The sequence below is a fragment of the Pisolithus orientalis genome (assembly GCF_024613125.1).
Source record: "Pisolithus orientalis strain OTSU chromosome Unknown F5J12scaffold_18, whole genome shotgun sequence".
Lineage (NCBI taxonomy): Eukaryota > Fungi > Basidiomycota > Agaricomycetes > Boletales > Pisolithaceae > Pisolithus > Pisolithus orientalis.
In genome coordinates this window covers 408,856-433,100 of record NW_026260799.1, presented here as the reverse complement: position 1 = coordinate 433,100, position 24,245 = coordinate 408,856, and the positions used below count along the sequence as shown (strand labels likewise).

General features: G+C 46.9%; 1 protein-coding gene across 1 annotated transcript; it reads right to left on the bottom strand.

Annotated features, from left to right (window-relative positions):
• Positions 1–22,881: 22,881 nt before the first annotated feature.
• Positions 22,882–23,112, bottom strand: F5J12DRAFT_722495 (uncharacterized protein; the record flags this gene model as incomplete). Its single annotated transcript, XM_051741378.1, has 1 exon — positions 22,882–23,112. A coding segment is annotated over one exon (231 nt), but the record flags the coding sequence as incomplete, so codon positions are not given.
• Between the last annotated feature and the right edge of the window lie 1,133 nt (positions 23,113–24,245).

Sequence of the window (24,245 nt, the reverse complement as noted above, 5' to 3'; positions counted from 1 at the left end):
AGATAGGGAAGTATTAATTCCAGAATTGAAGGGCACAAGTCAGGCATCAAAGGGCTAGGGCATTGGGGGTCTGTGGGGCAACAGGAGCATAAGCAATCATGTCTCCCACCCTTTCATCCTCTCAGTGAAGTTAACAAAAACTTCATGGATGGTGCTCCACTCAAGGAGAAGGAGAAGGGGGGATGTCTTCCACTGGATCTCACAGTAAGAAGGCAAGATGCATGTCATACTCATCATGGATGTGATCAGGGAGGCTGGAGAACAATAGACTATGCTGCAGCTGTCACAATGTGGGGAGAACAATGAACAAGATTGGAATAAAGACAGTGCAGGGAGCAGGGAGGAATGATCCATATGCTTCATCAAGAGGGGAGACCAAAACAACCACATAAGACCTTTCTAACCAAGTGACAGACCTGAGGTGACCAAAGAACATCCTTTTGGAAGTCATACTAACAAGAACACACTGACCAAGCTGCATGGGATGAGATGGGGCTGACAGTGATGGGATGAACCAGGGGGCTTCAGGATGGAAGCTGGTGGGAATGCCTGGCAGATATATGTAGCCACTGTCTCTGGCAAATGAGACAAGCAAGATGATCAATGAAGAGGTGGCCATTATTGATGGACTTAGCAAAATGAGCATCTGATGGATGGAGTGCCATAGAAATGTGTAGGGTGTGAGGACCCTCTCCAAATTTGGAAGGCAGAATTGCATGGCTGAGCACTTTAGGTGAGTGTGAGAATGGAGTCAATATCTTTGGAAATGGTGGAGATATGACAAAAACCAGAATGCCATACATGGGTGTTAAAAACCTTTAACATGCACTTAACTCACTTCCTCTTTTCTCTTTAGCACTGACAACTCATTCTTGTGCAAAGGATGACTGCTCTCATCCAGCAGCCTTTCTACACATGAGGCCTTTAGTCTTCATCTGCATGGCATGGGCATTGCACACAACTTGTTGACAAGTTAGGCAGAGTCAGCTGTAACCATGTCCACAACACCTTTGGTGTGTGACAGCATGTAGTACAGGGTACTCCAAGCATGTGGTGCAGAGAGCTGAGACCAGCTGTTCTTGCATGAACACTGGTCAGAGGTTGTGGGGGTTTGCCTGGGCATAGCCCCTATCCCCCTCTTTGGGGTAGATGTCCCATCATCTAGTGAGAGCATTGGGCTTAGCACTGAGCTTACCCAGGTGGAAACAAATGACAAGGTTGAACTGTGATAGGTACTCAGACCACTGAGCTTGCTGGCATGTGAGTACCTTAGAGGTTGAGAAATACTCTAGGTTTTTGTGGTCAGTGATCATGTCAATGGGTAGAGGGGCACCCTCCAAGTAGTGTCTCCAGGCCTGGAAAGCCTCAAAGATAGCTAGTAGCTCCTTATCATGGGTATCATAGTTGAGTTCTGGCACAGACAGTGCCAGGAGTGAAAGGTGACTGCACAAAGTTGCTTGTCTTTGCTGGTAATGGACAGTATGCCAGTGTGGCATAGTCTGAAGCATCAGTTTCCACTGTGAGTTGAGCACCAGGAACAAAGTGAGTAAGGATGGGAGCAGTGGTGAAAGCCTTTTTGAGCATGTTGAAGGCTGATCAGCACTCCTTGGAGAAGTTCCAGGGTATGTTCTTTTGTGTGAGGTGGGTCAAGGGGACAACAATGTCCAAGTAGTTGTAGATGAAATGTTGGTAGAAGTTGGCAAAGCCCAGGAAGGACTGAATGTCTTTGACCTTCTGGGGTTCAGGCCAGTCACAGATGGCTTTGATTTTTTCACTGGACATAGTGAGGCCAGTCAGTGAAAGGCAGTAGCCTAGGTATTCTACCAACTCAGAGTGGAACTCACATTTTTCTGATTTGGCATACAGGCCATGTTTCTGGAGTCAGCACAGAACCTCTTTAACATGCTGCTGGTGTGAGTTCTCATCATTGGAGTAGATGAGTATGTCATCCAGGTAGACCATGACACATACATCTAGGAGGTCAGTGAACACTGTGTTGACAAAGTGTTGGAATGCTGCCAGGGTGTTGGACAGACCAAAAGGCATGACAAGCCATTCAAAGGACCCATACTGAGTGCAGAATGCAGTTGTCCATTCATCACCATCAGCAATCTGGACTAGGTGATACACATGCCTGAGGTCAATTTTGGTGTAGATCTTGGCCCAAAATGGCAAGTCCAGGAGGTTGGTGATGAGGAGGAGTGGGTATTGGTCCTTTTTGGTGATCTTGTTCAAGCCCTGAAAGTCAACACAAAGCTGAAGGGAGCCATCCTTCTTCTTGACAAAGAGGACTGGCACTCCATGGGGGGAAGAGGTCAGTCAGATGAACCCAGTAGCCAGGTGCTCATCTAGGAAGGCTCAGAGAGCTTCTAGCTCTACTGGTGACAGGGAGTGGATAGGGCTGAGGGGTGGTGATGAGTCTCCTTCCAGCTTGATCTTGAGACCATGTTCTCAATGGGGTGCCAGAGTAGTGGCTTTGGATTTACTGAAAACATTAGCATACTCATGGTACTCCAGTGGAATGCTGGAGAGGTTCAGTGCATCTTCCAACCTTGAAGACCAAAGGGAGGTGAGAGCTGAGGGATGGAGCTGGAGGCTGAACTGAGAAGACCCTTTGAGTTTACATGCCCAGACATAGGCCATGGCATTGATGAAGGCAATGGGTGGGCAAGTCAAGCCTGGTGAAACTGGTTTCTCTAATTGTGGGGTCAGATGCTCATTAGAGCCAAAGATGGTTGGTCCAGGAGCCTTAGGCTTGGGGTCAAGGGGTGATGTTGGGGGGTCTGGCACTCATTGTGCAGGCATCTGGAATCTAATACTGCTTGAGACCCAGTCAATTGATGGATTTTGTTGGGTGAGCCAGTTGTATCCTAAGACTGCCTTGCATTTGGAGTCCAGCAGGGTTGCATAGAGGGTGACTGGGGTTGCATTTCTGGAGGGAAAAATGAAGACAAGGTCTGCTGCCTGGGTGATGACTGAGTTGCATGTGCCATTGAACAGCCAAAGCTGGACTGGCAGGATGGAGTAAAGGGGAACAGAGATTTTATTTGCAAATTTTGTACCTATAAAACAGTGTGTAGAGCCAGAGTTGATGAGTACCAGGAACACCAGCTCATTGTAGGATGCTAAAGAAATGGTAGGAATAAGACTATTTGGGTTGCAAAGAGCAGGCATGTTGAGCTTAACCTCCAAGAGCACACCACCAGAATCAATGTGGTCCTCAGGGTGTGTGAGGTTCTGAGGACTGCCAACCATTTTTTTGCCTCAGTGGAGGCCTCCAGTGTGGCTTCTGGAGCTGCAATGGCTGCTCTAGCCTTGGCCACCTTCTTGGGGCATTCCTTGGCTACATGACCTTCCCCTCCACAGAACATGCAGAGCTTTAGGTCAAAGTGTTGCTTTCACTTGGCAGCCATTAACTTTCTGTCCTTGCCAAGTTTGCTGCTGGCTAGCTTGGGCTTTGAAGACCCAGTGTTGGTACTTCCAGTCTTCAGTGCAGTGGGGGACTGGGAGGTGTTGGATGCTGAGGTTTTCTCTTTGTCAGTGTTCAAGTCCTTATTGCCAGTCTTTGATGAGTTCTGGTTACCAGAAGACCAGTTCTGGCATTGGACCTCCTTGCATCATTCCCAGTAGCAAGCATCTATGTCCTGAGCTAGATAGCAAAGGTCTTCAAGGGTGCAGGGTTTGCCTACCTGGCTTATCTTGTCTTTGATTCAGTCAGGAAGACTGGCATAGAAGAAGTGGTGAAGAGCCCCATTGCTGTAAACCTGGACCTGGGTAGCTAGCCTGTTGAACTTGACCATGTATTTGTTGATGTGGTGGGTTTTCTTTCATGGTTAGGTGGTTGAGCTGGCTCTTGGCTTCTGCTACCAGGCCATGGGGACTGAAGGTCAACTGGAGTTCAATGACAAACTTGGGCCAGCTGTCCATCCACAGGGGTGGGGTCCTTGGGTTCACTGGTGAGGAGAAGGTCTGGCTCAAACCATTCAAGTGCCATTCCCTTGAGGTAGGATTGAGAAAAGGTTACCTTTCAGTGGTCATCATGGAAGGTTCAGGGTTTGTTCTGGAAAGTCAGCTCGCACTGGACAAGGAATTGCCAGAGTTTCTTTGGGTCTGTGCCATTAAAGGTGTCTGGTTCTTGGACCTTGGCTGATCCTGAGCATCCTTTGGTGTCTCAGCAGGAAGACCAGGCAAGGGATTGCATGGCCCTGGCAAGACTGCCTAAGACCCTCATGGTTTGCAGGTTTTCTTCAGTTTCCTCATGTTCACCTTCCTCAGGATTAGGCCCAAAAGGATCATTGTTGTTGTCATTGTCACCATCACTGGAGTGATGGTCAGAGTCATCCAGGTTGTCATCACCATCACCTCCAGGGTTGCCAAAGGGAGCAGGAGGCTGATGACCAGCTGGTGTTGGTGTACCTCAATTGTTGGAAGCCAGTGTAGTACCAGAATGACAGGCTGAAAATCCTTGGAACTGCTGCACAATTGCAGAAGTCTGGCAGTGACTGGTGAGGGAACTAAGGGCTGACTGGCAGTGAGGGTCATCTGAGGTTTCAGGTTGAGTTGGTCTTGAGGCAGAGGCAGATTCTAAAGTGTGGTCTGCTCAAGCTTGGGTGCAGGTTGTGGTCATGGGTGGTGAGTGACTTGCACAAGTGGTAGTCTGAATATACTGTTAAGTTCATGACTGGGTCAGGGGTTGAAGGCCAAAGGCCAAGTGCTGGGTGCATCAACCCTTGGTCTTAGCTCATGCACTAGACCCTTGCACAAACTGGGTTGAAGTCAGAGAGAGCTGAGGGGGTCAGGAGTGGAAGCCAAGAGTTGTCTTGGGCTTAAGCTAGGAGCTGAGGGGTGAACTAGATTGATATTCAGGCTGAGGAACTAAGTACAATGTATGTAGAGTATAGTGTCACTCAAGGTGGCACTGGAAGTGCTCTGGAATTGTTCTGGAATGGCATCTGCAACTGGCATTGGCCTTGTGGAGTTTGAAAAGTTATGTCTCCTCTATGGCCACACATTTGGTGCTCTGCTTGCCTGCAAGCAATCTCAGGTCAGCCCATGGCATCTTCAAGTGAACAAGCCCATCAAGGAGGATCTGACAGACCCACTGGGAATTCAGGCTCTGGTCATGGATCAAGTGGTAGATCTACTCATGGCAGAACCAAGGGCAAGAACCTGGCTTCATCCAGCCAGCAGGCTGTCACCACTACTGGTGATGCATCTACTACAGAAGGTCTTCAGCTGAAGAACATCAACTGGGATGTTCCTCATACTGATATACTTGTCAACTGGTTGCTCACCCATCCTGCAAACTGGAGAATCCGTTTTAGTGATAAGATCACAACCATCTCACCACCTTCACCTGACGAGGGGCCAGTGGGCCATAACAAGAAAGAAGTTCAAGCAATTATCACCAAAATTGTATTCAAGAATGATCCCTACTACAAGGACATGTACATGGCGGGTGCTGCTAAGTTCCAAGTTAGCATAGGCAACCACATCACTACATCAGTCTCCTCTTCATATTTTATCTGATTTTTTAATGATCATTTAGGCTGAAGGGATTGTATCGCAAGTGCTGTGCATGCTTTAAACAATCAGGGGAAGGCATTATGCCTGGTCATGCAAGCTATGCAAATCTCCATTGTAAGTCATCAATCAATCTAGTGGGATTACAGTCACTGATGTGTATGATTACAGAAGCTGTTCTCAACACTTTACCCTGGTATGACGATCTGCATTCCATCTGGCAGGGCAACCCCTCCTTTGACTCTGACCCGATTAATTCTGAGCCAGACAAAAATCATGCTGAAGATTTTTTAGCCATTGTCCAAAATAAATCATCTGGTATGCAGAAGACTTCAGACTTGGGAGTGGGGTCACCTGCCACTCCAGTGGATGAAGGTACCCCTTTGAATACTGGGACCAAGGAAATGTGTGGTGATTGAGATCTGGAGGATGGTGAAGTCAACAAGAGGATGTCTCATGTTGGTGATCTAGTCATGAACGAGGGGGATGAATTTGCTGATAGTATCTTTGATCTGGAAGGCACAGACCCTGGCTTTGGAGATGGAGAGGATGTTAACATGGACTCGGTGTCAGTTCACAGTGATCAGGTGCATTTCTATTGGGACATCACTAATGGATCATTGTTAATGAATCAGCAGTCATATCCTCTGCTGTTGACTCCTGAAGTGCAGTCTCAATTTTCCCTCCCTTGCAAGTCTCACACACCTTTCTTGGATAATTGCTCTGCATTCTGCCAATCACCATACCTTTGTCCCCCCACTTCCACTGGAAGTGTCATTTCCTCTGCATCATCATCATTATCTAGCTCTTCCCACAAGGGGAAGGCTGTTGCAAGGACCCCGTGGTCCTCATCATCCAAGACAACATCAACAGAGGCAAGTTCTCTCCCAGTTGCTCGCAACAAGTCTCAACTTCAAAGCCAGGTCATCAACTTGAGTCAAGAGGCTGAGTCGATACTAGCATCCTCATCTTCTGGTAAGACTGTGTGGTACCTGGCAAAAATGCAGTATATGCTGAAGGATCAGGAGCTCAAGTTGAGGAAGGAGCAGCTCAGGATGCAGTGGAAAGATGTGGAGGATAAGCATCAAAGGGAGCAGGAGCTCCAGAAGCTTGATATCAAGCTGAAGAATGCTGAAGAAAACACCTTCATGAGGGAGGCCAAAACCCTTCGACTCAAGATTCAACTTGCAGAGCTCATGAAGAGTGGCAGCAGCTCTAGCTCAACATCTTCCAACCCCACTGCTTAGGCCAGCCACCCTTTGCGATCATGTTCATTTCTTTTTTTAATCCATTGTTGCATCTTGGCTTGGCTCATCACCTTCTCCATTGTACTTGTGTCTCAGTCCCAGTGCATCGCATGATCATTAAGTACATGCTCGCCCCATACTGTATTACTTCTCTGTCTTCCCCATACTCACCCCAACACTGTATCAAGATGCAATGTAGGGTACATTTCATTTGCAGAATGCATGTGGTATCATAAGTGACTTCTCCAAGGTCAGTTGTAAAGTGCCTGGATCCTGTGAAGACCCTTTATGCACCCTTGTTGTCAATGGGTGGGACTTAGCTGATTCCTACAGCATCACTAGCTATGCTCCTTCAACTTTATATGGTGACCATTTTGGTCCATTTATACTAGGTACATTCACACCCCAGATATTGGAACAGCTCATCTAACAGCCTCATTTGAAATTGCTGACCTGGTGTTCCCACAGCCTCTCCTACCATGACCATGTCACCATCCTGTTGGCCCAACCCCTCCTCCATTGCCCACTGACTCAAGGGCTTGATGATGCCCACTACAATGAAATGATCACCTGTGACATCCACAATGGTGAGATATCTTGACCCCACTGGAGGATGGAGGTGTGTTGGGTTTTCTTCAATATCTTCCAGATCTTCCCATCCTTGATCATCCATGGGCAGCGGTTCACCTGCTGCTTGCTGGGGTTGTGTGATCACATGGGGACAGGGTGCTCCACCATGTCCTAGGTGCAACTGAACACCAGTCTGTGGGTCTTGATGTGAATGTAATTCTGGGCAACCAACTGATCTCTCACCATGTGGAGGGCAGATTCCTCATAGAAGTCCCCTGTCCACTGTTGGATCCTGTGGAAAGGCAGGCTCTCATGACTCTTCTGGCAACATTCTGTGCAGAATAGGGGCTGATGCAAGCAATCCAGACATCTGTATACCCTGTCATTGCCACACCAGGTGCAGTTCCTTGGCTCTGGGGAGGCTTCCAGCTCCAGGAGTATCTTCAAGAACTCCCCCTTCCATGGAACCCATTCACAGATGTAATTGTTCTGCATCTGACACACCATGTGAAGTCCACTTTCAGGTTGGTGAACTGCTGCATACCTTTTTCCACAGTAACATCAGTTGCTGGACCAGTGGGCTCATGCTTTCATGTCCATTGAAAGCTGAATCTGCCCATGCATCAAAGTACTTGTGGGAGTGAGACCTTGAATGCTTGGATGGTGAGGATCAGGGAGAATGGACAGGGGTTGTTGGATCTGGCTGTTTGATTGCAACTTCTACCAATTGCAATCTATATCTACCTCCAGTTCTCTGAGTCTTGACTTCCAGCTGCTTCACCCAATGGCCCAGGGTAGGATCAATCATTCTCATACCCTTTTGAGTGCTTCCCTTGGCCATCTGGAGGTTGCTGATTTCACAGTATGAGGTCAGTTGTTAGATATGCTACCACTAGTGCAAGTTGCTTTATCATTTAGCTCTATCAATGTCAGTACCTTAACACATGTCAGGGCATAAATACAAATGCAACTACACTGGCCTTGCACAATGCATGGTGCTGCCTTCTTATTACTGTTCAATCCCTGCCTGCACATTCCCTTCCTGCTGCAACATTACCTGGGTGCTTTGCCTGGATTATGATGGTGAATTTGGATGCTATATTAGCTGATGAAGGTGAAATGAGATGTTTGGTATCAATATAAGTATGGATATGATTGGGCAAGCCAACTGACAGCCCAGATGCAAACCAGGAGCTAATCTGCCTTTGGGCAGGATCCTGTCAAAGAGATCAGCCTGATTGGATATTTCAGTCACTTCATGGAAGTCCAAACAAATTCCTTGGCATGACTGCACTAGTACTGAAATGCATTGAGACCAAACAAGGGTGCAAAAAAACTTAGTAGCCAACCATCTATTATACACCATTATACATCATCCCACATCATACTCCATGGAGTCCCAGTATGAATCAGACACCTGGGGTCAGATGGAAAGAGATGGTGCTGATTGGAGATCCTTGGGCACTGACACCAGGAATGGAGGCAAGCAGGGAAGAAGAAGGAGCCTGCAGTTCTGCTATCCATATGGGAGGAGATGCAGTGATTGGACAGGAACAAGGAGTTGAGAGGGAGCAAAGTCCAGACCAAGTGCAAGGTATGCTCTAAAAGTTCTGATTTGGATGCTCACAATTCAAAGCACCCTTGTAGCTAATACAAGATTGGTTGAAAAAGCCCCTCCATTCAAAGAAGCCCTGCATTACCCTTAGATCCAGTTACAAATACTCTGTGTGGGCAGTGGTCTGTGAATTGTACCAAGAGCAAATACAGGAGAAGCTTGCAAAAATGAAAGTAGAAGAAGGCAATACCCATGGAAGCAAGCAGATCCAACAGTATCAGAATGCATTGATGGCTTTTATTCAGGATGACCTGATGGAGGAACAATTGGCTGCAGCTGAAGATATAGCAGAAAGGTGGAATGGGCAGGAAGGCCCCATGCCAGAGACAAAAGCAAGGTGCAATTGTATGAGGTCAACTTCCCAGTCTTCAATTTATCCTGGTTCCCAGGAATGCAACCAAGTATGGGTACAGGTATGTCCAAAACTTTGTGATGGAGATGTGGAGGTATTGCAGAATGCACATAGTGTGTATGGCTGGGTGGAAAAATGAGCTGAAATCTGCCCTGAAGTGCACACACCAGGCAAGTTTGGTCATGTTGAATCAGCTGTTATGGCTAACAAGTTTGCACTGTATATTAAGCAGGCTCTGTTAGAATTGAGTGAGCCAGACATGAATTGACATCAACCTGGGGCCAAATACTCATCCAAGTCCAACCATAATGGATATGTGACCACCAATGCAGCATCTGTGAATGTGAAACAGGGCATCCCTGGGAGCACCTGGAAGTCACCTCATGTCAGAAAGGCCCCTGCAAGGCCAGATGCAGATGTTCCATCTCCTGATGCAAAGAGATTGCACAAGCAAATAGGCAGCAATCAGAAGCAGAAGTAGTTGTTGAATCCCTCAAACAGTCAGAGCAGAAACCTTTTCTGGAACTCATGTATGGTCTATAGAGGGCTTAGCCTAGTGTGACACATTAGAATACAGGTGTATGGCATGTACAGTAGCTCATGACACCATGATGATTGTGAGAGGCATCTTTGATATCAGAGAGAGGGATAGTTAAGCAGGATGGTTGAGCAGGACAATTGAGCAGAGAGCTGAGCAGGACAGGTCTATGTATTGGCCATGTGGAAGTGACTGGTAGCTATCTATGTAGGGAGATATTGCTGCTCATCTCCCATGTATTGCTGTTACCCAAAATTTGGCTCTGTCTGCCATTGTCCAACCTTGCTTCCCACAGTGTGAATGATATTCTTGCCATTGTTCCTACAAGTTTAAATCTTGATTGATCATTGACCTATCAGTGAACCCATCATCACTGAATACATCTGCCAAACAGTCCTGCCAAGTTTGTTTCTGTCATCAAGGTGAGGTTGTCTTCATTGTTGGATCCAGCGACCTAAGGCCATCCACAGCTAATGTAAGACCAATCAAGCCAAGGCAATCTAGCTCCCACATGAAGCAGTCCAAAAATTTGGAGGAGATGCTAGTACAACTGCATGAGTTGTGAGAGCCAACCCCTCCACCAATTGTCTCAAGTGAAAGGGCAGATATGGCAGGGTCAAACATGGATATTGTGGCCAGTGAGTGAACATGATTTCTCTCCAAGCTAAACAACAAATGTTCTTTTGCTATAGATTCATGTGAAAGCTTGCTGGATCAGTTCCTGCATGAAAGGGAGCCAACTGCTCTGGCAGAGGGCAGAATCGTGGCTGGTGAGTTGGCATAATTGCCCTCCAAGCTAACAAACAAACTAATTTTCTAGTAATAGATCCACACAACAACTTGATGAATCAGTTCCTGAATGAATGGGAACCAACTGCTCCCCCAGCAGATGGTATGAATGTGGATCTACTTGAACAATTGCTGAATGCATGGGAACCATCGGCACTGCCAGTCACACATGAGAAATTAAACAGGATGGATGGGTCTTCAACACCTGCACAAGACATTACTATGCAGGTCAATTTTCTGGCAGACTTGCAGAATGTGCAGGAACCATCTCCTCTGCCCATCACCTGTGAATCATCAAATCTGAGGAACTGATCTCCTTGACCTGATTCTCCAACTAACCTGCTTGCTCAATTGCAGGATATGAGGGAACCAACACCTCCCCCACTCATTTCAAATGTACCTGTCAAATCTTTTGACTTGGCAGTGGATGAGGACAATGGCACAAACTGTTTGACTTTTGGCATGCCCAAACAATCAGAGATGAGGGATCTTTTTGAGGAAATATGCAATGGTGAGCATTTATTTGGTTCTATTCATGTGATCAGTGATATCCATTGATTATGTAGGTGAACTTCCATCTGCACAGCAATCTCTTCAAATGGAACAATGGGGATTGGCACCTGTTCCACATTGCAATCAAGGTATGGGCATGAGCTTAATCTGATACATCTTTGACATTGATAATTTTAGTCCTGCATGCCTTACATGTCATTGTATCTTGCTATCACAGAAACACCACTCCCAGTGACACACCATTCAATCCCACCCTTGATAGGCACCTTGTGTGGGCTGTGAATGCCATTGTGAGAGAATTGGGCACAGCTGCAAGGGACCAGTATGGTGCAGCCTCTCAAGGCCTTTGACTTGTCAATATGCTCAATTTGATGGAAGTCATTTGTTATCCACATTCTGCCCTTGAAAATTGTCCCAAGCCATTTATTGCCAGCCAATCACACCCATCTCGCCAGTCTGTGGTAGAGATGGGTATCCTCTACTTGGTGTGCCAGATTGAGGTCTCTGTACATCTGAAGCAGACTGCCAATATTGCAGGATGGCCCACATATTGGTCTGCAAACCTAGCAATGGACTTGGTAGGTTTTACATCAATTTTTCACAATGTGGGACTGATACATGATTCCTTCAGAATCAGCTTAATAGCTTGATTCTGGTGACAGTGTTGCATGCCAGTTATACTCCTCCCCTCCCAGCATGCTACCATGCATACCTCAGACACCAAGATGATGAGGTTAGCTTCTGCGATCAAATGCAGCTAATTTGCCTTAGCACATTTTGCATAATAAACAATGTCAGCACCATCATCTCACATTGGACCCCACATGCAGCTGATCCCAATTCTGGCTTTGCATTCCCTTGGTGGCTATATCATTCCAAGGAATATGCAGCAGATTCCCAAAGATTGCAAGGCAAGGGATTGTTTTCCATGGCCTGGGATTTTTTTAAGGTATGCTGCTTATTCTTGTCACTGCAAATAGTTGATGATGGCCCAGGGCTTATGGCCATTGCCTGAGGCACCAATCACAGACCATCTTGATGGCCATATCAAGGAGCAGGTAAACTACTGCATTGAAAATATTCAGAAATATGCTGATGTTGTCAACAGTTGGGGTCAACAAATTGACCATTTCTACACTAGGTAGTGGGCATTGCATGGGTTGTTGGGCATACCACTTCAATAGTTTACATATTTTTGACTGTGGAGTTGGTTGAATATACATTGCTGTGAATGTCAATCATTTATGAGATACTGCCCATTTGCATGATGTCTGAACCCCTGCCCATCTGTGCAATGTCTGACAATCCACCCATCTGCATGATGGCCTGAGTAGGTTTATTTTTTTTGCAGTTTATGATGCACACCTTTAGCTCTGAGCACCTTCCCAATCTATGATGTCAAAGCACCTGCCCATTTGCAAAATCTTGGCAACACCACCCATCCAAAGTTTGAGAGCCAGCATATCCTAATAAAATATGAGATCCATATTGCCTACTAAATCTTACATTAAATTTTGCAGCTTCAAATCAACAGTTCTCCAGTTGCAACTGGTCTAGGTAGTGGGTCATCCATCCACAGTGATTGACACATGGGAATGTGCACTGGCTGATGTACATTGGCACACATGTAGTATGCCATGCATGCTCTGTCACTGTCTACAGCTCCCACCCCATGCTCCAATGCTGAACCTGAAAATGCAATGATTGTCCCTGGGTTGTAGCACAGCTGCAGATTCAATGTTGGAATGACAAAGTCCAAGGGCAGGTAGTCACCCATTGTTACCAGCATGTCATACCATGGATCCTGTCCATTGATATCCCTGTGGTAACAAGTTGCCCAATTCACCATCACAGACATGCTGCTATATGTGGAGCTCCATATTGGCAGTATGGAGCTCATATCTGAATCTGCCTGCTGTTCCACCTGTTTGCCAAGACAGATCAACACTTCCCTGCCATCTGCATACATTTGTGGATGGATGACATGCAAGATCACAGATCACAGGGCATTGGTGTCAGACATTTGGTTGACCCATTCCCTTGTAGAAATGTTTTCTGTCCTGGATTTGAGCAGCCATGAGGCTTCCAGGAAGCCATTTTGGAGCTTCGAGACAGATGAGTGCTTTATTCACAAGGAAAGAGATGATCACCCACCCCATGACCCTGTTGAAACCATGTGGGTGACAGGTTGATGGCACCTTTCAACTCAGCATTATCATGGAAATATGACTTGTCTGGCTGCCATGCCTGTGGGGAAGCCTTTATGCTCTCCTGCAGTGGTTCCCTCAGAAGATGAAGGTGGTTCCATACATCAGCCTGCCATTGCATTAAGTCAGTAGAATATGAGATTCTGCATTCCCTTACCCTTCTGTTTGGGCTGAGAGCATCTGGCAAATACCAAATGCAGATGGTGTTTGAGTCAGTCACCAGAATGGATGGCTCAGTCACTTCCACATATCTCTCAGCAGCCTCTGCATTGCAGGTTTTTCCACCCTGATTTTTCCTGACATTGACTGTGGAAAGATGAAAACTTCCATTGCACCATTATGATGGACTTACTTGGGCAATGATAGGCCTGTGAGATTACTGACAATATGCAATCCACTTCACATAACACTGGAAACAGAATTGATATATCTGGAAGGGTGTGAGGCCTGCTGAATACCTCCTCTTGAAATCTGGCTTTCATGTATGACACAATGCAGTCTGTTAGTTCCATTCACCATCCATGGGGGGTTTTAGATGTGTCTTGCATAGTATTCATGCTTGGGGTGGATGAGGTCAGAGTTGTATAGTGAGTGAGCTGCTTGCAGCTTGTTGGAAAATTATGGCATGTCAGGACACTTGCCTCAATATTTTGCTGTGATCCAATCAATATGTTGTGACAGGGGTGGATCTTACTAGATGGGCCTGTCCTTGTTTTATGGCAATATAAAAGATATTACTGAAGGGCCCATCCATATGTTATGACCATATAAATAATACTGCTGAAGGGCCCATCCTTATGTTGTGACCACATAAATGATACTGCTGAAGGGCCCTTCCATATGTTGTGATGCTATAAATGATATTACTGATGGGCCTGTCTTTATGTTGTGACATGGGTGCATCTTACTAGACAGGTCCATCCATGTGTTGTGACCCTGTAAATGATATATATTGAAGGGCCTGTCTTTATGTTGCAACAGGTACATCTTACTATGGATGGGCCCACCCATGTGTTGTGATGGTATAAATGGTATTACAGAAGGGCCCATCCATATGTTGTGATGCTATAAATGACATTACTGATGGGCCCATCTTTATGTTGTGGCAGGGATGCATCTTACTAGATGGGCCCATCTATGTGTTGTGACACTGGCAATGATATTACTGACAGGCCTGTCCTTATGTTGTGACAGGGGTATATTATCCCAAAGACAGGCCCTTCCATATATTGCCAACTCTGTAATCTATCATAGAGGGGCCCCTCTTGATGTTGTGACCTTCTTCATGATACAATAGGCAGGCCTGTCCTGATATTGTGACTGGGGCACACCCTACCATGGATGGGCCTGTCCATGTGTCATGGCTAATCTATTTAGACAGGCCCATCGCAGGGTCTATATAAGTGTTGGCATTTTGGCATGCAGGCTACCTATATGTTGTGACTAAATGGACTGCATGGGGTCTGTCAGTTGCTTGGGGGTTAGATCAGCACTTTGGGAATAATTATCTATGAAGAGTAATACACAGAATGCACCATCTCCAACAGACTTCAGTGGTCTTTAGCAACACAAGTCCACCCTTCCTTTGAGAATCAACAAAGTTCAGTTTTCTGCCCATCCTGGCTGGATTGGTATTTGAAGCACATGGTGGTCCACTGGAGGGCCTTACAGCCCAGGGTAATAATGGGACATTGGGCCCCACAGCAATCAGATTACATAACCCCTTTGGATAGTGGGGTTCTGTTAAGTTCACGGTGTCTGGGTTGAGGCTGGACTGGAGACCAAAGAGGGCATGAGGCCAAGGGGTCAGGATCAGGAGGAGGGTCAAAGATACAGGGGGGTGGACTGATTGGACTTAGTGACTGAGATTACAGCGCTATTCCCTTGTGTGGGTCTCAGTCTGAGTCCAAGGCCAAGATGGGGTTATCAGAGTAACTTTGTTGATTTCAGACTGAGGGGTACAGGCCAAGTATCTATGAGCTTATATACTAGAGACAACTATAGTATGGAGACTGGTAATGCCAGTCTTGCAGAGATTGCTAAGATGATTGGTAAGACAAGTATTAGTAATGTATGACTAAGGTAATGGAGACTGGGACAGGGCAGACTAGGGACAAGGCCAGGCAGAACTTAGCCGAAGTGACATGCACTGCAAAGCAGTGTTCACTGCACTAGGACATCTGGGGTAAGGGACTGGTGAGGCCAAGGCCAGACTGAACAAGTGTGAGACTGAGTCCAACCAGGGTTGAGGCATGACTATGACAGTATCCCCCTCTTAGGGGTCAAACCCATGAGACCCCTGTGAGAGTGGTAGGCTGAGTCTGAACTTTGGCTGAGTTTGAAAAACTGATACTTGTGGCCTGCTAAGCTCTTTGTGTCTTTCATTCACATCCTCTCCATCATGTCTGACTCAAGACTGATTGCCACTGCTGACAACAACAACAAAGGCTGAGTCATCATTGACTGGGCCCAAGTCCTTGATGACAACATCAGGTATGACACTGATGATGAAGAGGAGGTGATGAGGGTGAAGGTGAAGGTGAGGAAGAGATGAAAGGTGGCTGAACAAGCCTGGCAGGAGGAGCAGGCTCAACTTGAGGCTGAAAGAGTGGAGAGGGAGAAGGCAGAGTGGGAGGCTGAGGAGAGAAGGGCATGTAAGGATGAAGAGAGATGCAAGGTCAAGGAGGAAAGGGAGGCCAAGCAAAAATGCAAGGTTGGGGCCAACAAGGGTGACAAAGCTGGGGGGGAGGTGAAGAAGGTGGTCATGGACCCTGGGTAAGTAACCTTTCCTATTCCTGTGCATTTTCTCTGAAGTCTACCCTTAGATGTACCTGCTGCACCTGGGCAAAGACTGTCTGTGAGTTTCTTGTGGATGGTAATAAGAAGCAGGTCACCTGCATACAGTGCAATCAGTTGAAGGGCAAGTGCTGGTGGCTGGGAGATGGGAAGGACACCAAGGTTGGTCCCAAGGCTGCCATCAAGGTCAATAAAGCCAAGAAGCAGAAGGCTGATGAAGAGGCACCTGAGCCCAGGCCAAGCCAGAAGAAGTGGGCAGAGTTGAGACCAACTGAGGTCTTGGATCTCAACAAGCCTGAGGCCAGCAGGAGCAGGCTGAGGGAGGCCAGTGCAGATGGGTACTCAGGCTTGGAAGACAAGCTTGAGCAACTGATTGAGGCTGCAGGGCTGATTGCCAACAATTTGGCCAGCTTCTACAACCTACAGGAGGCCATGAATGAAAATTCAGGCCACATTGCCAACACTCTCAAGGCCCTCCTCAATGAGTCCTACAGGTATGGGGTGTCAGCCACACTGTTGGACTCAGGTTCATCCAAGCTTGACTCTGACAAGTTGTGCAAGGAGGCCAAATGGTTAAGGGCCAATGATGAGGGTGGGGAAGAGGAGACCAAGGAGGAGGATGAGGCCATGGCAAAGGCTGAGTAGACTGTAGCCTAGCACCTTTTCTTCTTCCCTTCTTCTGAAAATGTCACATCCAGTGTCCAGTCTCATCCAGTAAAGTAAGAGGAACAAAGAAAAACAAACAAGGTAAGTAAGAGGACAAAGGAAACTAGATACTGGGAGAGAACAGAAAAGAGAACTGAGGCCAGCTGAAGCCAGTCCTCATTGGAATGGGCCAGGTTTACTAGGATGGCTGGAGTAAAATTCTTGTACAAGTTCAGACATGTTGTCCAGCTCCATAGCAAGTACCCAAGTGGTTTCTTCATCAGTCCCCTTGTAGCTGGTCCACTGGACTAGGTACTGAAGCCAACACCAGTGACACTGGTTGACCTTGGAGTCAAGGATTTCTGCTACCTTGAACTCTAGTTCACTGTTGACTTCAACTGGTGGGGGTGGTGGTTGAGTCTGGTTCAGGATGGTGTTAAGGATGGCCAGCTCAAGTTGGGAGATGTGGAAGACTGGATGTACTGCATGCATTGAGTCTGGCAGGCACAGTGTGAATGAATGGGTACCAGCCTGAGCTATGACTGGATACAGTGTGGGAATAGGTAAAAGATGATACCTAGAAATAGTAGTTATCAGTAATGGGCAAGTATTTGTGCTTGACCCAAAAGGGAGGTCCTGTGTGGAGAAAGAAAGGTGTAGTAAAAAGGTAAAAATGCGAACTAAAATGAAGACTTAGCTCTGGGATGTCTTCCTACTGATCTAAATGTCCTGCCAGTCCTCCTGGCCCTTTGGGTACTCCCCAAAGTAATAATTCTATCCTCAAAAACTTGCTGAAATGCGAGATGAAGTCACCCTACTACTGAGGGCCTGTGACATAAACCTCTTGTATGGTAAACTGAACTCATGCGAACACAGCACACATGCTTAGTCAGCAATGCGGCTGCTCGCCACCAAGTCCAGTGGTACAAACATGAAAACAAAAACAAGAAATAAAACAAGTCCCCCAACCCCTATTTTCTTCCAACCAAGATGACTTCTCATAGGGAATTTGAGCTCATTCCCTACAACAGTCCAAGGTTCTTCTCTGAGAGTTTCTTGGAAGGCCAGGTTGACTGGAAGTATTTGGCTTTGACATACACTTGGTCACTGACCTTGAAGTCCAGGGCTGGCATGCATTTAGCATCAGCCAGTCCTTGATAGTGCTGTTGTGCAAGGGTCATCTCCTCACATAGGTACTGGTGCAGTGAGTCTAAGTTGACTGCATAATTGCAAGCCTGAGTGGAGGTAAGATTGTGCTCAGGGTACACTGAGATGTTAGGGTGGTAGCCCTTATTAGTGAAGAATGGTGAGACACCAGTAGTAGCACTAGGGGCATTATTATAAGTGAACTCAGCCAAAGGTAAGAGGTTGGCCCAGTTGTCCTGCTGGTAGTTGCAGTACACTTGGAGGTATTGTTCAAGAGTCTGGTTGGTCCTTTCGGTCTGGCCATCACCTTCAGGGTGGTAGCCTGAAGTGAAGTGCAAGTGCATATCCAAGGCCTTACCAAGTGACTGGAAGAAATGGGATACAAACTCCAAGCCTTGATCTGAGGTTACATGGGCTGGCACTCTGTGCTTTGAAAAGACATGGAGTAGGAAGAGTTTGGTGAGTTCTGGGGCCATGATGGTGTCATGGGTGGGGATGAAGATGGCCTGCTTGGAAAGCCAGTCAACTACTATGAGGATGGCTGTGAAGCCAGATGAGGCTGGGAGTTGCTCAATAAAATCCATCAAGATGGAATTCCATGGCTTCTCTGGCACTGGGAGTTGTTTGAGGAGGCCATAAGGCCAATTGCAGGGGACCTTAGCCCAAGTGCAGGTCATGCAAGACCAGATGTGGTCTTTGACAAAGGTCCTGAGGCTGGGCCAGGTATACTCACACTGGATGAGCTCTAGAGTTCAGTTTTGGCTGAAGTGGCCAGACAGAGGGTGGTCATGCTTAAGCTGCAAGACCCTAAGGCAGAGGTCATTTGAGTCCAGCACATAGATCCTTCCATCAAGCCAAAGGAAGTCAGTGTCATCTACTGACCACCAGAGATCAGACATGTTGGACAGGCAGATTTGTGAGCCTAGGTCATCTGGCAGTGTGGTCAGGATATCATTGTGTAGTTTCTCTATGTCCATTAGTGTGACTGCTTGTAAGACTGGGTACTTGAGATAAGTAGTGCAGAGGGAGACTGCTAGTTGCTCCTGGGTGAAGACTGGTCTCAGGTTCTGCAGGTTCACTCAGGCATAGCCACTATTCCCCTCTTTGGGGTAGACATCCCATTGTCTAGTTAGGGCATTGGGCTTAGCCCTGAGCTTACCAGGCCTGAATCTGATGATCATATTGAACTGAGACAGGAATTCCAACCAGCAAGCTTGGCAGTGGGTGAGTACTTTAGAGGTAAAGAAGTACTTGAGGTTCTTGTGGTTGGTGACAATGTCAACCAGTGAGGCTGAACCCTCAAGGTAATGGTGCCAGGTCCAGAATGCTTCAAAAATAGCAAGCAATTCCTTGTTGTGAGTATCATAATTCAACTCTGGGGTGGTCAGAGTCTGGGAGTAGAAGGCAACCGGATGTATCTGGCTGTCGCTGCAAGTGATAGACAGAATGCTGGCCATGGACATAGTCCAATGCATCAGTCTCAACAGTGATGGGAGCCCCAGGGATGAAATGAGTTAAGGACTGGCATGGTGGTGAAGGTGAACCTTAAGGTTATTGAATGACCAGTGGCACTCCTTGGAGAAGTTCCAAGGAGCACCCTTGCAGGTAACCCTGAGTCAGTGGTATGACAATGTCTGAGTAGTTGAATATAAAGTGGCAGTAAAAGTTGGCAAAGCCAAGGAAAGATTGTATGTCCTTGACCTTGTGAGGCTTGGGCCAGTCACAGATGGTCTGGACCTTTTCCTTGGACATCATGAGGCCAGCAGGGGAGAGGTGGAAGCCAAGATATTCGACCAAGTCCAAGTGGAACTCACATTTCTCTGGCTTTGCATAGAGGCCAGTGAAACTGAAGCTGGTGGAGTACCTCTCAGACATGCTGCTTATGGGACTCCTTATCTCCAGAGTAGATTAGGATGTCATCTAGGTAGACAACTATGCAGACATCCAACATGTCTGCAAAGATGGTATTCACGAAGCATTGGAAAGTGGCTGGGACATTGGTGAGGCCAAAGGGTATCACTAACCACTTGTAGGAACCATACCAAGTCCAGAATGCAGTCTTCCATTCATCACCCAGGGCAATCCAGATGAGATGGTAGGCATGCTGGAGATCAATCTTGGTATAGGATCTTGGCTCAGCTTGGTGAGTCTAAGAGGTTGAAGATGAGTGGTAGTGGTTATTGGTCTTTCTTAGTGATTTTGTTCAGGCCACAGAAGTCTATGCAGAGCCAGAGGGATCCATCCTTCTTCTTAACAAAGAGGACCAGCACAGCATAGGGGGAAGAGGTCAGGCGAATGAAACTGGTGGTGAGGTTTTCATCAATGAAAGTCCAGAGAGCTTGGAGCTCAACCTGGGACAGTGAGTAGATGGTGCCTAATGGCAGGGGTTGTTCCTTCCTTGAGCTCTATCTTCAGGTCATACTCCTAGTGAGGCAGGAGTGCTGAAGCCTTGGCTTTACTGAAGACATCAGCAAAATCATGGTACTCTTCCAGTACATTGGGTAAGGCCAGAGGAGAGGAAGCCAAGGCTGATCAGGCTTGAGCTGAGTCTGAGGGGCAGAGCTGAAGTTGGAACTGGACAGACCCTTCAAGTTTGCAGGCATGCACAAAGGTGGCTGCATTGATTAGGGAAATGAGAGGGGCCTTCAGGGGGGTGTGAGCCAGGGAGTCGGAGGCTGGTACAGATGGCACAAGGCCAGGTTGGTCACTAGGACCAGAGTCAGGGAGGCCAGTGGAGACTGGGCTTACAGGGGGTGTCAACAGGGTTGGCATTCCTTGTGCAGGAGTCTGGAATGTTAGACTGCCCAATACCCAATCAATCAATGGATTGTAGCAGGTGAGCCAGTCATGTCTGAGAACTATCCTACACTCAGAATCCAACAGGGCTAAAAACAGGGTTACTGGGGTGACATCACCAGATGTGAAATGGATATTGACATCTACCACTTGGGCTACAGTAAAGGTGGACATTCCATCAAAGAGCCAGAGTCAGATTGGGGAGACCAAGTACAGGGTAAACAAGTGTTGATTAACAAATTGATTATCTATAAAACAATGGGTGGAACTGGAGTCCACTAAAGTACGAAGCCAAGGTAATTCTTGGTTTTCTAATGTGACATAGGGGGCTAAAGAGTTTGGACTGGAAAGAGTGGATGTGTTGAGACAAGCCTCCAAGTTTGCACAACTGGAGTCAATGCAGCTCCTGGATTGTGCAGAGTCCTGGGAGCTGCTATCTATTTTTTTGTCTTGGGGTTAGGACCTGAGCCCGAGGCCAGTGCAGCTTCAGTGGTGGCCACAGTGCGAGCCTTGGCTCCTCTGGCTTTCTTGGGGAATTTATCAGCGAAATGACCAGACCCTCCACAGAACATGCCGAGGTTTCTGTCTATGTGATGCTTGCATTCTTCTGGGGTGAGCTTCCCATCCTTACTGAGTTTGCTGGACCCAGGCTTGGACAAGTTGCTAGAGCTGTTGCCTGACTTTGACAAAGCCAGCTTGGATGGGGGGCTGGTGTTGTTGTTATCATTACCAGACCAGAGACTGAAGAGGGCATGAGGCCGAGGGGTCAGGATCAGGAGGAGGGTCAAAGATACAGGGGGGTGGACTGATTGGACTTAGCAACTGAGATTACAGCACTATTCCCTTGCATGGGTCTCAGTCCGAGTCCAAGACTGAGATGGGGTTATCAGAGTAGCTTTGTTGATTTCAGACTGAGGGGTACAGGCCACGTATCTATGAGCTTATATACTAGAGACAACTATAGTACAGAGACCAGTAATGCTGGTCTCGCAAAGATTGCTAAGATGATTGGTAAGACAAGTATTAGTAATGTATGACTAAGGTAACAGAGACTGGGACAGGGTGGACCAGGGACAAGGCCAGGCAGAACTTAATTGAAGTGACATGCACTGCAAAGCAGTGTTCACCATGCTAGGACATCTGGGGTAAGGGACTGGTGAAGCCAAGGCTGGACTGAACAAGTGTGAGACCAAGTCCAACTGGGGTTGAGGCATGACTATGACAGGTTCTCACATGCTTGTGCCCCTCAATAGTGTCATGTATTGTGCTACAATCTATTCCTTGGCTGGGAAGGTCATCCACTTATCCTCATTGAATGCATTTAGTATGATCTTATTAATGTGTACTCCTTCTATAAGCAATGGAACTTACTCATGGGACAGTGATAAATCCATTAAAATTTATCACAGTGATGCAAGGCTCACTTCCATAAGTATTGTATGATTCTGGAGATGACACCTCACAATCACACTGACTTCCCACTTCAAATCTGTGCATAATAAGTGTACCAAATGGTTTTGGAAAGTCAATGGTTGCCACATAAATAGCCCCCTACTTTTCCAGGTATTCTCATCATCCTGGATGATCCTGACAGTTATGGTTTCTTGGTCTGAAGTGGGATTTCAGTGTGAATATGAGCTGAACTTTTGCAGCTGAGGACCCCTGACACCTAAGGCAGCCATGGGACAGCCCAAAATATATTATGGGACATCCCAGGTCCTGCACACTGCAAATAGCCCTGGGACATGGCCAGATGTCCCTGGGATGACCTGGTCTGAGTGGCTTTTAGCTTGGATGATTTGTAGAAAAACTTCAGCCTAAATGCTTATGAAAATTGGTTACCTGAAGTGCCCACTTCTTGATTAGCACCCTGCACTGTGATCCTTGAGGTTAGATCCTCTTTCTGTTTCTTTTTCTTATCCTTTTGGACCTCAGGAGGTCCATTTTCTTTCAGATGATTATTTTCATCTGGAGGGGGGTCATAGGAACTGTCTGTGGTTTTCAAGTGCCAGCCAGAATTTGACATGATTGCTGATGTTGTCAGCTTCCCAGTTGTTCTCTTTCATAGTATTGGCTAGCCTGTGTGTGGCTTCTGAGAATTCTTCCCAGGTAAGGTCCTTGTCTTTGGTTACCATGCCTTTTTCTCAGGCTGATGCTAGAGGTATGAAGGAGTGTAGGCCTTCTCCTGTCTGGAGGAGGGTTAGGGTGTTGTCATCTGTTGAGCAGACAGTCAGCTCTGCATTGTGTAGGCCTTTATTTGTGAAATAGTAGAGCTCAATGAAATCTGCTTTATGGAGTCTTTGTGCTGCGACCTGGGAAGGGATGATGATGGAATCTGCAGGGACTATGGCATCTTGGGCAACTGTGGCATATTTGCAACACTACTTCTTCTTCTCTTCTTGTAGTGCCTGCTCTTGTACTCTCTCATGCTTGGTCTGTTGCCTCTCTCACTCTTCTTCTTCTAGCCTTGCCTTTTCCACAGCTTCTTGTTGTTCTAGGAGGACTTGATGATCCCATTCCTCTTTTTCTAAGTTGTTGTTTAGCACCCAGTAGAGGGCTAGCTAGGCTGCTGCTGCATTGTGGTTGATGTTGTCATTTATGAGGCATTCTCAGGCTTGATGATATTTCTCAGAAGAGAAATCTGGTTGGACTGCTAAATGAGGGTTGTTAGCTGGTTTGGGCATAGTGAAGAAAAGAGAGACTAGTGTGCAGCTCAGCTGAGCCTTGAGGCACAAGTGGGAATGCAAAGGAGAGAAGTGACAAGTTAACTGCATTCCCACACATAGACTATATTCTCTGTATGCTATGTGCCTTCACTACTGAGAATTGCCAGCTGCCAAGTTCCTCTTAACCAGACCCACTCTCCATAGAACAGTACTAACCTTAGCAGCTGCAGCCTCACCAGCTCCAACTCCCTCACCTGCTTACCTCCCACAAGCACCACCTGCTGGAACTGTTATCAAGCAAGAATGCAACTTCCAAACACAGTGCCTGTCACAACAATGCAGACCTGGCTGCAGCTTCTGCACAGACCCCAACCACTGGATGACAGTTCAGAAATCATCACCATGCCCAGGCACATCTAAGAAAAGATTGGGCTCCTGTTGTGCAGCAACCATCTCATGACTATGACCTCTGCTAACATGTCTAAAGACACTACTGTAGGCATTCTAGAGAACCTGAAACTCAACTTCAGGGCTGGGCCAGTCATGCTCCAGGTCCAGGTAATTGAACATGCCAACTTTGACATGCTTCTTGGTCATCTGTTCATCTGCCTCATGAGTGCAGTAACAAATGACTATCCTGATGGTGGACAGCAGATCACTCTCTGTGACCCAAATGACAGCTGCAAATACATTCTACCCACATGCCTGTGGTGCAAGGGCTGCCCATGCTGTAAGTGTGGCAAACACTGCCATAGTCACCAGACTATTGTTGAGTGGGGTTTTTGAATCTTGATGATCCACCAAACAGTCAGGGGGAGCCTACTAAAATGTCCTGTTTCCTG